Source organism: Aotus nancymaae, unplaced genomic scaffold, assembly GCF_030222135.1.
Source record: "Aotus nancymaae isolate 86718 unplaced genomic scaffold, 86718_ANA_hifiasm-v0.15.2.pri h1tg000025l, whole genome shotgun sequence".
Classification (NCBI taxonomy): Eukaryota; Metazoa; Chordata; class Mammalia; order Primates; family Aotidae; genus Aotus; species Aotus nancymaae.
The window spans coordinates 29,665,510-29,682,718 of NW_026988438.1; the positions used below are offsets into that span (position 1 = coordinate 29,665,510).

Below are 17,209 nucleotides of genomic sequence, written 5' to 3' on the forward strand. Positions count from 1 at the left end.
TTCTCCTGGAACAGATAATGAAAATCATAAAACTTATCACGTTTACATTTTTGCCTTGGCTGCCAGGAAGCTCAAAGTCAAATATAGTGTTCTACTATGGTTACTATTGGAGCTCAAACTTCCGATAAAATTATCTTTTCTTTTCCTCAAAATATACTGTTTATTTTCATCCAGAAATTCACTTGGTCAATCAGTCATTTTTAAAAATGTACTGGTGAAATTTCTGTGCCAAGAGGATGCTCCTGGCTAAGGCTGTACTTGTGAGCAAGGTGGATATGGATCTCTCCTCTTGGGGAAGTAATTTAGGGAAGCAAAAACAATAAGCAACTTGAAAAGGCTGGGAGGAGGGGTTCTGCCACAACAGAAATGCAGGCTCCTTCGGAAACACACAGGGAGGGACTTCAACACAGACTTCGAGCTTGGGGAGAGAGTAGCAGGGGAGGCTTTCTGGAGAAAGTGATGTCTGACTAGAAGCCCAGAGGATAGGCACAAATCAGAAAAGTGAACGCTGCTCCAGACAAGAGGAGAAGCACACACAGGCCCACAAGAAAGAGAGGGCAAGCTAAGCGGGAGCACAGCAGAGCCCTGAGGACATCATTTTCTTTTAAAAGCAACTTCAAACCTTTTTTTGTAAGTAGGAATGGAATGAATGAATCAACAGCAATCTTAAATCAACTTCATCTTAATTCTGTGCTCTCAGGCCAGTCACTTCATTTCTGCTGCCCTCAGTTTCCTCTTTGCGAAAGAATAACAATGAAGACCCACCTGGCCTATTTCCTTGGCTTATGGTGGACATTCTACGAGACCATGTCTGTGGAAGTGCTCTGACAACTGTAAAGAGTAATGCTGATATCTCCCCCTGCACAGGGGGTCACAGGCCCAGGAGGACTTGAGCCACTGGCCCCTTGTCCCAGCTCTGCACGCTGCCTAGGGAAGTCACGAAGCTCTTAGTCTCAGTGTCCCTTTCCATAGAAAGCCTAATCTGCCACAAATTTCCATCACCCTTGGAAAAGTCACAAAGTGTTCTTGGTCTCAGTTTCCTCTTCTGGAATTCTTGCCTACTTCTACCATGGACGTAAAAGCTGCCCTGGGGCAGCCATAGTACTTGCTTGGTCTGTGGTCTATTTCCCCTTCTGCCATGCCTGTAATGCCTACCTACCTACGATGAAGTAATGGACACAGAAGCCCACTCGAAGCCCCAACTCTGGGTAAATTTGGGGAACTATTATTACTATTTATGCCAGCATTTCCCCCAGTCCTAGGAACACCCTCAAGGAGACCCTCACCCCCACCCTGAGCCTTGGACACGCCTCTCTGCAGAGGGTGGGGAAGAACCCTGCTTGAAGCTCCTTGCCCTTGCTGGAACACAACTAAATGGCATCAATATTCCATTTTGTTTTTTTAAACTTTTATTAAAATTATCAAATTCAAGCTGCCAAGACATGGGAGGCCATGGGGCAACATGCCTGCAATGAAAGGCAAGGTCAGGCAGGGCAATTGGCCCAGAAACTGCCATCAGGGTCTAGAAAAATGTCTGGTGCCACTTGGGAAGAAGGGGCATTCTTCCAGTGCTGCTCTGCACTCCATAGAAACCTGAGTCCACCAAGGAACTCCGAAGGGAGGCAGAGGTGGGGGCATCCTCCAGCTTGCCAGGGGCCTGCCAGACACCTTGCCCAGAGGGCGAGCAATAATGAAAACACAGCAAGAAGGCTATTTATTTTGGGTAGAGATGGCTTGGTGTACATTTCCAGGCCTGGCACGAGCAACCCCTCTTAGGCCCAGGCCATGAAAAATGAATTTGGTGAGGGCAGTGCTGAGGCAGCTCAACCGCTTCCAGCAAAAACATAAATTAAACTGCAGGGGGAGAGCTGCCTAGCAGAGTGAGGAGGGCCGAACACTGAGGACCGAACGCCTGTACCGAGGACCAAAGCCAGGCGAGGGGATGGCTTTGAGTCCAGAGGCATCACTGAAGGAGAAGGCCCCTCGCCCTGTTGCAGACCCTACTCTCTGAACCCTTCCACAGTCCCTGTCTTGGTTAGGCTTCATCAAACCCCTGGGGTACAGGCTAAGGGGGAGGCCCCATCTCATAGACAAGGATGCAGAGGTCCTGGTGCTGAGGGGCCACCCCAGTCCATCTGTGGGCAGCTACAAGCCTCAGGATCTGTGGTCATTTGAGCAATCACCCTCAGGCTCCACCCTGGCCCCTGAAGCCTCACCAGTCACTTCCTTTTCTTGGACCTCATGGTTCCATGCTCTGCTTCAGCTGACAGTGTGACCAGGTGCCCCCATTCCTGGCCACCCTGGCCAGATCCCACGCACGAATGCCATCAGGCTCTGCTCATCTCTCCTGTGACTGCTGTACTCTCATGATGGTCTGGATCAACAGCAGGTCCCCTTTCTTCTTGTTCAGACTGCCTGGTACTATATTTGGAAGACACCCTTCTCCACGTATTTGAGGTTCTTCTTTGAGGACCACCCTTAGACGATAAAGAGCTGGAAGCTACCTGACAACTGCCCCATCTTCCATTTTCCAGATGAGGAAACTGAGACCCAGTGACTTCCCCAAGGCCATATGTGACAAAGGAATAAGCCAGAGGAGGCCCCCAGGCCCCTGCTCCAGGCCTCCCCTGCCAAGGCCAGGCAGTGGATGCACTGCATCAGCAGATGGCCTGCCGGATGACTCCGATGAAAAACCAGAGTGGGGGACAGGCAGAAAGGGAACGACAGCCAGGGGCTCCCGATGCCTCGGCCAGCACTCCCCCTCCCATGCGCCTGGACAGAGCAACCCAAGCAGAAAGGGAGCCATCGTAATCCATGCTTTTGGGAGGGGCCCCGAGGCCTCTGTCTCAGCTGTGGGTGAAAGCACTTCAGGCGGATTGCGCCTCCGGTGACTTCACCTGCCTCCTCTTGTTCTTAGGGCAGGCCCTATTGTCCACCCAAGGGACAGCTGGTGCTGTCAGGGCCTGGTCATTTCCCAGGGCGGTGCCCAGGCCTCCGGGGTCTTTGGGAAAAGCTCTGCTGAAGGCAGTCTTGACAGCAGGAGCTTTAGTCCTGATCTCATTTCCAGCAAGTTCTCCCATGCTCTGGCTTACCACCAATCCCTCTAGGTGCCTTCCTGGGGCCGACAAGAGCAGATCCCACATCCAGAAGGCCAAAGGAAAGGCAAGGGGAGGCTCAGGGACCAGCCTGCACACCAGGAGAGAAAGGTCTGCATTCTTCCTCTGCTTTGATCCTGACACACAAATGTCAGAACTGTGAGGCCTCACAGTGGGGGTCTCAGAGGTGTCGAGTCTCCTGGCCTTAGCTCATGCCACACCCGCCTTCTGTAATGCTTCCCTCTCACTTCTGCATGTCTACGAGGAGCCCATCTCAAGGCTGCCCTTAGAGCATCACTACAATGGCAATGGTAGCATCAACAACAGAAGCTAACAACTACTGAGAACATCGAGCACGGCCCAGCTGCCCTACTATGCTCTGAGGCAGGCACTGTTCTTACCCACATTTTACAAGTGGAGAAACTGAGGTACAGAAGGATTCAGTAAGTTGCCTGAGGTCATGGAGCTACTGAAGGGTGAATTTGAATTCAAAGCTAGGCCAACCGCTCCAGAGACCACGTTCTTTACCCGTGGAGTGTGCAGCCCCTCCTCACAGAGACTGTGATGCCGCAGCTCTGCGGTGACTTCCTGGAGCCCTGGAGATCTGCTGCTATCTGGCCCTGGCCGTGCCCTGCCCAGCTCATGGCCAGGAGTGGATGTACAGCTCTCCCCTGGCAGACAGGGGGCTCCAGAGCCCCCACCTAGGCCTGCCACCCCAGGGACACCGATCAAGGTGTGCATCACACTGCTAAGCCCTCCAACCCACCCAGAAAGCCACTTTCTGGTCACTGCACCAGCTGGTCCCAGGACCCACTCCACTGACAAAGAGCTCCTGTGTTCCAGAGGCACTGCTTCCACTCCGACAGAGAGAAAGCTCTGGTGACCTCCATCAAACAGCTGCTTCCTCTGTGTCCTGAACCCACCTGTCCAGCTCTGCTGTCAGTAGCCCTGGCTGTGGCTGCTCCCTGTGCCCTGCCTCCAGGATCAGCCCTCGAGGATGCAATGGCAGGAGCCAGATCCCTTGCCCCAAGCCCATTCTCCTCAGTCCCCCACCCAGGGGCCAGCATGACTCCTTCCCAGCTTCCTTGCCACCCCGGGATGGGAAGACAGGAAGAACAACTCCAGTTCCACAATGAAACAGAAAGCTTGGTGATGTATATCTCATGGGAGTAAGGCACGGTTCATACCTGATGAATGCTTTGTTGAAGGAAAGTCACCAGGTCCTCATAGCAGGCCAAACTGTGGAGCGTGAGCTGAGAAGACACAAACACGCAGGGTGAGTGGCCCCAGCCCCGTGCAGTACCCCATCCTGGATTAGCTTCTGCTCCCTGGCTTCAGCAGCTAAAAAACCCCACTTGGGAATGTCCCTGTGTCAGAAAGCAGCATCCCCAAGTCGGGGCTGAGAGGCATAGCCATACCTGTGTGTAACTGAAAGGCTGGCTGGCACTGCTGGAGTTGCCAGGGTTCAGGTGGCCCTGCTGCAGCCCTGGGCCTGAGACCCCAGAATTCCAGCATCCTGTGTTGCCCCAACCGGGGAGGGCTGCACCCCATGGGCGAGTCACTGATATTAGAAAGGAGGCTGGTGGGGAGGTGGATGAGGCAGGGGCCACAGCCAGATCACAATAGCCAGGCCAGGTGGAAGCCAACAGGCCGTGTCCTGAGTTCAGCGGGAAGCAGGCTGAGTCTCCATTGCAGGCCAGGAAAAAACAATTCTAGAGAAAACATTCAACAATGCGAGACCCGTAATTAGGGTAACAGGGCAACACGTGCCCAAACTGAGGTCAAATGAAACTAATTAGTTAAAACAAAAATTCTCAGTGAAGAGGTTGGCAGAGGTAGCTGACAAACTTCACTGTTTTTATATTTTCCAAAATACAAAAACATATGTCTCCCATTTTTTCCTCAACTGTGTGTGACTTAGATCTGGCTTTATGGCTGGTGTTCCATGCTATTAAAGTTCCTCCCCACATTCTAACTTTCTCTCCCTTTCCTTACCACCCCTGCCCCACCCCCTCCCACAACAATCCTGGAGCAGACGCTAAAGAAAGAGGAAGAGGGACACAGAGAAGCCTGGGGCTTAACCAAAAGGCATTCCATATAAACTTCAGCTCTGCACACCCTTGAGGGGACAGGGAGCCAGTGAGCCTTTTTGGCCATAAAGCCAACTCTAGCAGAAGCCCATCCCCAAAGTCACCCCACGTCTGTCCCCACCCTAATCCCAGGACTAGGATTCCTGGGACCTGGGCTGCGGGAAGGCCAGCCTGTCCCCAGCTGAGGAAGGATTTACTTATATCAAAGGAGAGAGTCCAAAAACAAAGCCAAAGGTTACGTGATAATTTTCCAGAAACCCGTACTGTTTCTAAGACTCCATCTGCTTTGTATTTCCCTGCTGGACTGAACTGCTGTGTTCTCGAAGCCCTAAAAAGGAAAGGAAGGTGCATGAGTCCTCCGCGTGGAGAGAAGGCGTGCCCTCCAGCTGGGGCAAAACCACATGTGTCATTAAATAAAGACAAATAAGAAGGTGCCTCCAGAGAGAAAATGGAGCCAAGAGTTTCTCGTTTTTCCCCACTTTGAACTCACCCACTAGGCTGGGCCCAGAGAACTCCAATAGCAGGATTAAAAAAAAAAAAAAAAGAAAAAGAAATGGAAAAAAGACCGAAAAGGGAAAGCTTGGAATAACCAAACCCAAACCCAAACCCAAGCTCTGGGAGTAGGAAGTCTGACTCTCACCCCCAAGTGACAAATGTGTTTCCAGACTGCGGAATGCGGACTTGCCCCTCATTTTCACTGACGGGAGGAACTCGAGCCTCCGTCCTCTCTAAGGCTCCCCCAGGGTGTGCAGTCCCCAGGGGTATGCAGCCCAAGGTATCAGGGAACAGGAGCCGGGTTTGGGGCCCACTGCTCCTTTAGTGGCTGTGTACCCTTGGACCAGCCACCATCCCTCTCCTTGCTTCTGCTTCCTAATCCGTAAAACAGGGAGCAACTGAATTCCTGCCCCATCTGTTCTCAGGGTTGCCCTGCAGATCCTAAGGGCCGGGGTTAATAAGTTAACTGGAAGGCGAATACCAAAGACAAGTGATAGTAATAATAACAAAAATAAATAACGATATCTAACATGTGGAGCTTATGTGCCAGACATACTTCACGTTTATAATTATCAGCTATTCATACTGATAAAGTGATTTAAACTATACTCATATTTATTATATATCATTTCTTTATACTGACTCTTAGGTCTCACAACCATCCAAGTAAGTCATCGTTCTTATCATCCCCATTTTGCAGATGAGTAAACAGAGAGGTTGCATCAGTTGCCTAATGTCACACAGCCAATAAGCAACAGCATGGGGAGTCTGACCTAAGAGTCCCTTCTCTGAAGCACTATGCTACAGTGACCAATGTACCCCCAGAGTATGGTCTTTGGCCCCAAAAGTTATCTCCTTTATTACAGCTTAGCCTCACAGCTGGGACAGTGATGTTTCCACTCTCGACAGGTCAGGCTGAAGAGCCAGTAAACCTTGCATGTGGGTTATGTGGGTAGAATGGGGCCAGCGGTGAAGATACTGTGTGGGTCAGGGCAATTGGGTCCAGAGCCTGGGCTCCACCTCACCTCTCTGAATCTTCTTCTTTATGGGATGCATACCCAAGTGACAGAGCAAAGGACAGTGTGCTCTGGGGACTGAGAAGAGCAGTACAGTGGGGTCAGGACTGGCTCAACCTGAGGGGCTGTTCTTGGGGCCTCCAGATCAGAGACTATAGAGAGAAGCTGGCCACTGGGGTCAGAGGCTTCCTCAGAGGGGTCACTCCAGAGCCCCTCAGAAGGAAGGCAAGGCAGACAGACCATGCATTCCGACATGAGAACTGGAGCCCAGAGAGGGCATCACAGGGCCGCATGGAAGGCCAGGGCTGTCCTTGAGTCTGGGGCTGTCCAGCACATCAGGCTGGCTTGCAGGGCTCATCCCAGCACATAGCACAGGGTGGGTACTGGAAGGACCCCAGGACAGGAGCGCACACGGCCAGCTTGTCTGCAGCTGGCAGCAGACGATGAGCCATGGCAACACAGCCCTCAGAACCACTTACAATGCAACCACAGCTCTCTCTCGGCCCCCCGCCCGCCACAGAATGTCTGCAAGGGCCAGGGTGAGGCAGCGGGTCCGGTGGACATCTGAAGGCTGCAGCCCCCTGCGGATGAGAAAAGGAAGGCATTTATACCCATGTGGACACAAGGCTCAGATGATACAGCTCTGCTTAGTGTGGTTAGGCAGCCCCCTCTGCAGATGGCCTGTCCTTTCCCTTGTTCACAGTGGGGCCACCTGCATCCTAGGAGCTCCAAGGCAAAGCCCAGGGAGGAGGATTCTCCACAGCCGACGGTCAAACAAGGTGCCTTCAGTGGGGGGCCCCAGGTAGGGCTGGAGAAGGAGAAGGCAGAGGAAAGGGCCCACAAGAGCAAAGGGGGCTCTGCAGGCTTGATGGGGACCAGAATTGAGTATGAGAAGGGGCCATGAGTTCTGACAGGGTCCACGAGGCCCAGCCAGCAGTGCTCGGGAAGACCTGCCATCTCAGCACCCTGCCCAGGCCCTGGCCATGCCCGCCTCAAAGCCCCTGGAGACAAAAGCATGTACAGGTAGGTGCTCTTCACTCCCAGGGCCAAGGTGACAGCAGCCTCACTTGCTGGACACTTAGACATAGGATGTAGGGATGAGTGACAGGACAGATTCAAGGATGAGCTCTGTGTTTTGAGTGGGCACATGGTGGTGCCACCAGGTGAAATAAGGACGATGTGGCCGGGAAGAGGTAGCTGGAGATAGAAGATAATGAGTTGCACTTCAGACTTTCTGAGTTTGAGATGCACTCGGATCTTTGGATAAGGCTGTCAGACAAGTAGAAAGCCCAAGAAAGTGGCTGGAGCTGGGCATAGATTTTCCAGAGAGAGAGAGAGAGAATGAGGAAAGGCAGAGGCAGTGGTCAAGGATAGAACCCTGTGGAACTCTAAGGAATCAGGGGAGGCAGAAGGAGGAAGGGTCAGAGGGCTGGGGCGGAATGAGGAGAGAGTGCCGTGTCAGTCTTAGGAGCAAAAGGGTTTTAAGTGGACACGCAGTCAGCGTATCAAACGTGGCAGAGGCCTCTCTACAATAAAAATGGTCACTAAGAGGTCCCTGGTGCCTGAACAGAATGAGAGGGAAGGGAAACAGCCAAATATGCACATTTCTTTCCATTTCCCATTCCCAGGACTCCTTTAAGCTGTATTTCTAGCCTTCTCTTGGATTCCATGAATTTTAAAAAACTCATACAGAAGCTAGCTCGTCTCTCCCTAACAAATAAAAGGAGTTGATAAAGACCCTGCTAGGGGTCAAAGGAATACAGAGGAGGGGGTTCCCTGACATCAGTCACCAAATAATTCCTGAGCTTCATGCTGAGCTGTGTTGGGGAGAGAAGGATACTGAAGTTTTTCCCTCCTCTCCAGGTCAGAAAAGAAACCAGGAGACTAGGACCCAGCCCACCACAGTGGGCAGCATGTGGCCCGGTGCCTGGGACACACAGCCAGTGACCCACACCCAGGCTGCTGCGGTCCAATCACTTTAAGGGTCGACAGAATACAGCGGCCCCTCAGTTTCCTCATCCGCAAACTGGCAATGACCTCTGCACCTCCCTCATAGCTTTAAACAAGATGTTTGTAAGGTCCATGGCCCAGTGCCTGACACGTGGTGACTATTCAGTCAGTGGTGCCTATCACTATTGTCCTTATGAAAACATCAAGTCCCTACTTGGGCCATGACAAGAGGAAAGTGGATTTCCAACATCTAATATGAAAGTGACACCAAGCCTCTGACACTGGAAATCCTTCAAATCCAATGAGACAAGTAACAAGCACTCAAGCACTTAAGAAAACAAAACATCGACTGCCTGACACTTCTTTGGCCTCAGGAAGCCCATCGTGTTTCTCGGAGGAAACAGTTACCAAGCGTTCATCGAACCGGACGCCCCAGCTGCTGGGAGCACTGGCCCGGGTCACAGTTCATCATGAAAACAATGATGAAAAAACACTGCTCTAGGTTTCAGGAGAGCCCATGCCAAGTACTAAGGGGGCCCTGGAAAGCAGAGCTTATCGGAAAAAGGAGAAAGGACTGGACTCAGAACCCACAATGTGACTCCATCACCCCCACTGCTCCTGCTTCATGCCCTGCTCTCATACAAATGATGGCCATGTACTGTCAACTGCACATCCTGAGTACCTCATGCCCACCCTCCCCCTGCCGTGTGGCCCAGGCCAGGGTGTTCTGCCCTTAGCTCAGATGTTACAGCCAGTGCCCCACCTGCATTTTGCTCAATCTCGCCTCCGTGTCCAATCACCATTGTACACATACATGGGGTGGGGGTGGGGGCGTGTCTTCCTACAACACAGGTGTGACCAGTGTTCCCCAACATGGATAGACATTATATAAAATCATGCCTGGAGTGTTCTTTCTGCCTAGAACACACCTATGCTGGCAAAGCTCCATATCTGGAAGTAAGGAGACCCCTTTCAAACACTTCTACACTAACTTACTGAAACAGGTAATTCTCAGTTGGAAGCTTCTCAGTGTAGCAACAAGTAAGATTTTAAAACCCAACATTGGCCAGGTGCAATGGTGATTCATGTCTGTAATCCCAGCACTTTGGGAGTACCCGGGTGGGAGGATCGCTTGAGGCCAGGAGTTTGAGAACAGCCTGGGCAACATAGTGAGACTCCATCTAGAAAAATTTTTTTAAAAAGCCAGGTTTGGTGGCACATGAAGTCCCAGCTACTCAGGAGGCTGAGGCAGAAGGATCACTTGAGCCCAGGAGTCGGAGGCTGAAGTAGGCCATGATCATACCACTGCATCCCAGCCCTGTCTCTAAAAAAAAAAGAAATAAGGTTTGAAAAGCCAACGCATATAGAGTATCGTGTGCCAGACTATCATAAGTTCTTTCCCTGTGTTATTTCATCAAATTGTTAAAACAACCCTATGAGGGAGGTACTATTATATCCTCTTCTTAAAATGGGAAAACTGAGTCGTTGAGAATGATTTATCAGATCACATAGTAAAAACTGGAAAAAAATAAACATTGAGGAAGGAAGGAGAGCTTGGGCAAGTAGAACCAACTGTCCTGGGCACCTGGTTTCAGGAACCAGTCTCCCTTTGCCTTTGACCTTGTCTTTTCAGCACCATGTAATACAATCAAGAGATCTTGCTCTTGGGTGAGGCCTGTCCCCTGGTCCTACAGGCTCTGCCTTCAGCTCCTCTGATCCACCACGTCTCCAAGCACAAGTCCTTACTCTTTTCTTTGGCTTCCAGTTAGTAACTCTGCCAGTCTCTCTATTCTTCCCTGGACCTTCTCTGTCTTTGTCTTTTGAGACAGTTTCCTAGAAAACTCAGTGGAGCTGGAAAAAGTACAGTGGTCAGACAGTTAAGAGGCCTGGGCTGGATTTCTGGCTCACAGGTTCTGGGGAAACCTTTGCCTTCCCTGGCCTTTGTTTCCCCGCCCACCTACAAATGCAGGCACTGGGTCAGATGCCCCAAAGCATCATTCCAACCCTGCCATTCTGTCATTAACCCAGGAGTCCCCCACCCCCATGCCACAGACTGGCACTGGTCTGTGGCCTGTTAGAAACCAGGCCACACAGCAGGAGGTGAGAAGCAGGCGAGCCAGTGAAGCTTCGCTCTGCCTGCTGTCAGATCAGCAGTGGCATTAGCTTCTCATGGGAGCAAGAACCCTACTGTGAACTGTGCATGCAAGGGATCTAGGTCATGCACTCCTTATGAGAATTTAATGATAAATGCAATGCGCTTGAATCGTACCGAAACCATCCCACCCCACCTCCACCTCCACCTCCAGTCCATGGAGAAACTGTCTTCACAAAACCAGTCCCTAGTGCCAAAAAGGCTGGGCACCACTGATTTAACCCACCTCAGATTAGCCAGGGCTATATGTGTCAGCACCCACAGATGACGACAGGGGAAGGAGGCGCACGTCTGAATCGCCCAGACCTTTACCAGCTAGCACAGCAGAAACCCGGGTGACAAACAGGTCCGCATTTCCTGATCAGTCAGACTCCTCCCAGGAGGCTGGCACCTGGCCAGGCTCTCAAACCAAGAGAAGTTTCTTTAAGAGTCAAATTCCTCACAGGAGAAGTGCAGGAAAATGACATTTAGCTAGAGATAGGAGAAATAAATTATCTTGAGGGAATAATACATCCTGCTTTTATCTAAATTACCCAAGTGTTTCAGATGAAAGATGTTTCTACCCTAACCTTCTCAAAATAGCCTCACCTGTCCACTGTGACGTACCCATGGAGCCATGTACAGCGTCTACAGACAATCTGGCAGAGAGCCCTCTCTGCTCCCTCTCAGGGTCAAAATCTGCAACAGTGCGTAGAAAGACTGGCCTGGGGCTGCAGGACCATGGATTCTGCTATCAGTGTCCACAGAGGCCTTGGGCAAGCACCCCTCCTTCTCTGGGCCTCGAATTCCCCAATTTCAGAGGGGAAGTAGAAGTGAGAGGAGGACTTCCTGGACTCCCCAACTCTCAGATCGGCACCTGCCGCCTCTGAGGGCTGTTCCTGGCCTATGGCTCTCTCCAGGCCTTCAAGGGGATCAAGAGCTCTTCATCTCTTTCTGTAAGCTGAGCCAGCACAGCACCTTCTCAAGTGGAAAAACACCAAGTCCTGCAGCCCAGCTCCATCCTTCCCAACTGAGGAGAGGCCGGCTGCCGGCCTGATGGAATGAGTCTTAATGAAGCCAGACAGTCCTGCAGAAAAAACACCACCACTGCCAAGATGCCTTTTTTTCAGCGTGACTTCCCTGGAGGGTACGATCCCATCCTCCGTCAGCTTCCACAAAACCATTTCTCCATCAGTGGTGGGGGGCAACATCTGAGATGGGGCCTCCAGGGCCCAGGGAGACCCTGCACACAGGCAGAAAAGTACGGGGACTGCCTCTGGGCCCACAGGGCATGAGCTCCCCAGGGCCCCAGAGCAATGGCAGCTGATGGCAGATCTCATGATGTTCCTGAAGAGAACAGAGGAGCCTATTTTTTTTTTTTTTAAGCTGGATCATGTCTAAAATCCTAGAATTTCAGAGTCAAAAGGGAGTGCTAAAGCCTCACACCCAACCATGCAACATGGCTTTTGAAGGAACATCAATAACACATCAACCAATGTGAAAACTATGTAAGTCAATGAAACCAAGGAGCTGGGAACTGAGAGAGGTTCCTATCCATATGGACCAATGTTTCCCTTTGCTCGAATGGGGCAGGGCTCTGTGGGGGTTTACACCCACTCACATGGCAAGCATGACCTTCTGCAGCCTCTGACCTACAGGTCCTTGGCAAAGCAGTGACATGGACTCCACCTCCCTTCTCTTCTTTTCTCCAGGCCCCAGACACCAGGCCCTCACTCCCTGGTCTTCCCCATCTTTGCCTGATGGAAGCCCTAACCTGTCCTCAGGAGGGTTCTTCCTTCCCAACCCCTATCTACCTGCAACCCAAGGCAGGATCAGGGCAGGAGAGTGGGAGGAAACTGAGGTGGAAGGGCTGGGGAGAGCCTGATGCCTGATGCCCAGGGCCCACCACCAGGAGGAGGCAAGTCCTCCCTGGGGTCACGGAAGAGGTCTCTGTACCTCTCCAGTTTATCTCCCTGCAACAGCTCTCTCTGAGTCCCCTGAGACTTTTTCAGCAAGCTCTGTAACTGAGCCAGGCTCCCCATTCCTCTCTCTCAGCTGTCTGAAGAATGTCCCCTGAGGCCTGCTAGGAGGTCTGTGGGAGCAGGAAGTCAGACTGCTTCACTCAACCTGCACAGCACAGCACCACTGTGATGGGGGCAGCAGGCAGTGGGGGCTGCTAGGGGGTGGGCTACAAGCAGCACCCAGAATTGCAGGGCTCCAAACAAAGGTAAGGTCACTCCCACACCATGAATCCTTCCAGGCTTGCTGGAGAAGGTAGTCCTGGCCAGCAGGCCATGCTCTCCTGGCTGCCTGGCACAGACCTCCTCTGGTCCAGCCAGGCAGGATCCCCGGCACAGTTCAGCTCCTTAGCACCTGGCACACCCCGACACATGACGATTCCCAACAGGCCAGCAGCTCCTTCTTCCCTCTTCCTCTGCCCACCCCCAGGGCCCCAGGACCCACTGGGCTTCACCACCCTTGGCCTGCAGCTAGAAGGTGCCTGCCTGGCCAGCAATGACAGACAGAAAACTCACTCCTCCAGCTTAGCAGTTTTCTTTCTACCCAGAACCCCCGCTGGAATCCCAACCTGGATGACTTTTGCCTTCTACAGCCTGGCTTCCCTCCCTGGTATGGAGAGCAGAGCTCAGCCCTCATGGATGTGGCCTGGGGGATACAAAGGCTCTCACATCCCCTTAGTGGGGTGGGGATGGGGCAACAAAAAAACAAGTCTCCCTTGTGCCCTGAGCACTCAGCCCTTCCGGGAACGTACTTAAATGCCTTGTCCTGACTGTTGGCAAACCATCTGCAAGTTCCCCTAGAAGCCCATGTGAAGTTCAAAAGCAACTCTGAAGGAGCACTGGGCCAAAATGAGTTCAGAGACAATCTCCTCCAACGCCAAGGCTTGATCCAAGCAGCTGGTGGCACCCTAGGCCCCTCTGGCAGCCTGGCACTGACCTGCCACTACCCCAGGTCCCACCCTGCCCCTCCAAATCCTGCCCTAACCACCCTCAGCAACTCCCTGCTCCTCTCCCTGCCCACAGGCCTTTGGCCACATCTTGTTCTCTTTACTGGAATACCATTCCACCTCCTCTCCCTGTTTGGATAACTCACTCATTTGTCCATGTGTTCACTCAACAAAAATTCTGAGGGCCTCTTCTGTGGACCAGGCACAGGGCTGGATGCCAGGAACCTGGCTGTGAACTAGCTCAGGAGGGTCCCCGTTCTCCTGGGGCTTGTGTTCTGGAGTGGGGTGGGCCATAGGTGGTGGCAGATGTGGACAGGTAACCACATTGATGAACAAGAGCACCAACTGGCAGTGGAGTTATGAGAGGCAGGGCCTGGGTTTCTCTTAATGGGGGAGGTTTGAGGAGGCCTCCACAAAGATGTGGCCTCTGTGTAATGAGAGGACCCAGCAGGCACAGCACCTGAGCACAGAGCCTGAGGAAGGAGTTTGAGAATATTTGCCAGGAGGGGAAAAAAATTTGAGGGGAAATGAGAGTGTGCAAGGATGTGCATGAAGGGGAGTCAGGGATTCTGTCCATCCTTCACATCTCCATAAGAGGAAAATGTCACTCCACCAGGAAGCCTGCCCTGAGCCCCTTCATGTCCAGGTGAACCTGTTCAATCGAAGGTGCCATGAGGGCACCTGTATTTGTCTTGTTCAGTCCCATATCCCTGCTAAGGACCTGGTAAGTACACTCTGCACATTTTTTTCAATGCAAGGAAGGAAGGAAGGAAGGTAGGTAGGCAGGTGGGTGCATATGTGCTCAGTATCCCTGCACCCTCTGAGGGCAGCTAGCGGTTCTCACTTAGCAAAGTTCCACCCAGTCAGGAACATTCCTGAGCATAGAGGATTGTGTTGACCCTACCAGGGAGAGAGCTGATGGCAGGTTCTCTCATTCAAACCTCCCAGCCCTTTGTGCGGCTGAACTTCAAGAGCAGGCAGTGGGGCATGATCCTGTACAGACAACAGCCACTAAGGATGGACCTGAGACAAAGGGGAGGGGAAGCAGAGAGAAGAACAAAGACAGGTGAGATCTTGCTATGGAGGTGCTACGCTGCTGTGCTTCTGATGAGCATCTTTGGTTTGAGAGGAAACACCTTGATTATTACTGTGCAAAACCACTGGAAAAATTACAAGATGCCAAGCATGAAAAGCCACCTTTGCTTGAACCCTATCTAAGGCGAAATCATCCATGTTGTTGAAATGTGTTGCACTGGAGGACCAAGCTTGGCTGGGTGGCTCTCCCAGTGAGCAGTGTCTTTCCCAGGAATACATGGGGAATGGGCCTTGCTGTCTGGGTAACACCTAGGCTTTTTAAAAAAGGTTCTCAAACGCTTATTTCAAAGAGCAAGTACCTTTCAATAAAGTTCAGGAACTGGCAAGATTAAGCTATGGTTCTAAAATCCATTTAATTATTAATATAACTTCAGGGGAATGGGGGTAGCTGCTGGGCAGGAGCAGAGGATTCTTCTGGAGTACTAGAAATACTTTTTCTTAATCTAGGCTATGTGTTTATGGGTGTGTGGTTTTGTGATAATTCACTGAGCAGAACACATATAGTATAACTATTCTGTACACGTTATATTTTAACTAAAAAAAATTTTTAACAAAAGGCCAATTACCAGAAGTTCTGTAGCTCTGAGAGTGACTTGATATAAGCTGGTAACCCAGCCTGCAGGGAGGGAGAGAGAGAGGCAGGTTGCCTCCTTATGGAGCCCTCACCTCCAGCCCCACGAGTGCTCTGCCAACCGTTTCATCTTGACACCAACGATGGTATGGGATTGGGGTTTTCTATCTGCCTCTTAACCTCATGGAGCGTTTCTGGAGAGGAGAGAACTCATCACATTCTCCCCTGTATCACTTGTGCCTGCACAGAGATGCTCCAGGAATGTGTGCTAAATGAATGAGAATGAGGTGCCCATGTGCAAACACTTTATGTGTGAAACAGAAACTGAACGGCTGCAGGGAGTGGAAGCCATGATCTGTGGGGCGGCCTGGAATGTGCGGTTATGAATGTTGGCAGAGGGAAGACAGTGTGGGGAAGGAGGGGAGGCCTGGACTCAGTCAAAAGGTCAGGAGGCAACCTGGTGAGTGGAAGGGATTCGGGCAGCTTGCCGTCTGAGGAGGGAAAACTGGTTTCACTGCCGTTCCTGCAGCCCCACTGATGAACCCTCCCCGCTTTTAGAAACAAACGTGCACAAGTCCCCTTAACACTGGTCTGTGCAGGCCTTGTCAGCTAGATGCCATTACCCTTTCCTTTCCTGACCTGCAAAAGACAGGAAATATCACGGAACACAGACGCTCCCTTGCTTGTTTTTTCTGGACACTCTGGAGAAGACCTGGGAAAAGAAGATATTGCCAAAATGAGCACTGACTTACCGAGCACAGTCGGCTCTGCTATCTCCTTCAAACAGGAGTTTCTGTAGGACACAGCCTTGGACAGCCGCCAGGACTCCACAAGGACCACCCTGCAAAGAACGACACCATTGCTGCCAGTGAGAACTGGCCCGGGGCAGAGTTCTTGGTTCCACCCAAACCCACTCCAGAACCCAAGTGATAGAGTACAGGGTCCTGCCTTCTGCAAAGAAGGACCTCTGAGGTGGCAACTGCTTATACAACACACTGACCTTGGGTCACAGAGTGGGAGTGACAAGGCCCAGTGTCCACTCCTAGAGGAAGGGGCCAGTTGGTAGTCTGTCATGGAAGGAAAGTGACTCTTCATAACCAGTCAGCTGTGAAGCCAGGGACATCACCATAGGTTTTCCGTCATCTAGGGAAATGTTTCTGTGTCTATGGGTTGAGGGTGTTAATTGTCTACCCAGCCTTCAAGGCCCATCCTAAAGGGCTCCTCCTCCAAGAAGCCTTTCCTGAACCATCTCAGCTGGCAGTGAGCCCCTTCAGCATCCTATGCTTAGGTGAACTCTGCACTCTCTCCTGCCCAGCTTGTGGTCTGCTTCAGCACCGCATTAGGTATATCTTTGTCCTTTCCCATGCTGTAGTGCATAGGCTCCTTGAGGAGCTCATCTCTGAAGGCATCATGGGGCTTAGCACAGGACCTGGCTCCTGGGACACATTGGCAAAGGCTGGTGGGACTGAACAACACAAACAGACCCCACCCAAATTTAAAGATGGTCTGAGCGGCAGGCTAGGGTGCTTATGAAGACCAGCGGAGCTCGGCCATGAGAGGGAGGGACAGAAGTTGGTGGCCCTGGGGCTCAACCTCAGGCAATATGGGGCAGGGGAGGTTTCTGGGGCTTAAGAAACTGAACCTGACCAAGCTGCCCTGCTCATCTGCTGATTCCTAATCCTGGGTTTAGCTTATTTTCTGCCCATGAGTATAATATGGGAACTGTGTATTAAGCCATGTTCTAAGCCTGCAATCATCGACTGCTGCTGGCCCAGCTTCTATTACATCCTCTTCTTTAAGC

General features: G+C 51.7%; 1 protein-coding gene across 1 annotated transcript in view; it reads right to left on the reverse strand.

The window, feature by feature from the left end:
* MINDY4 (MINDY lysine 48 deubiquitinase 4) overlaps window positions 1–17,209 on the reverse strand; it is a 128,249-nt gene that overhangs the window by 34,489 nt on the left and 76,551 nt on the right. The window contains exons 9-12 of the mRNA XM_012475127.2: window positions 16,161–16,249; window positions 7,176–7,277; window positions 5,450–5,513; window positions 4,283–4,348 (exon numbers count right to left, since the gene is read on the reverse strand). Of these exons, the coding sequence (XP_012330550.2) occupies window positions 4,283–4,348; window positions 5,450–5,513; window positions 7,176–7,277; window positions 16,161–16,249 (321 nt within the window). The remainder of the gene's footprint in view (window positions 1–4,282; window positions 4,349–5,449; window positions 5,514–7,175; window positions 7,278–16,160; window positions 16,250–17,209) is intronic.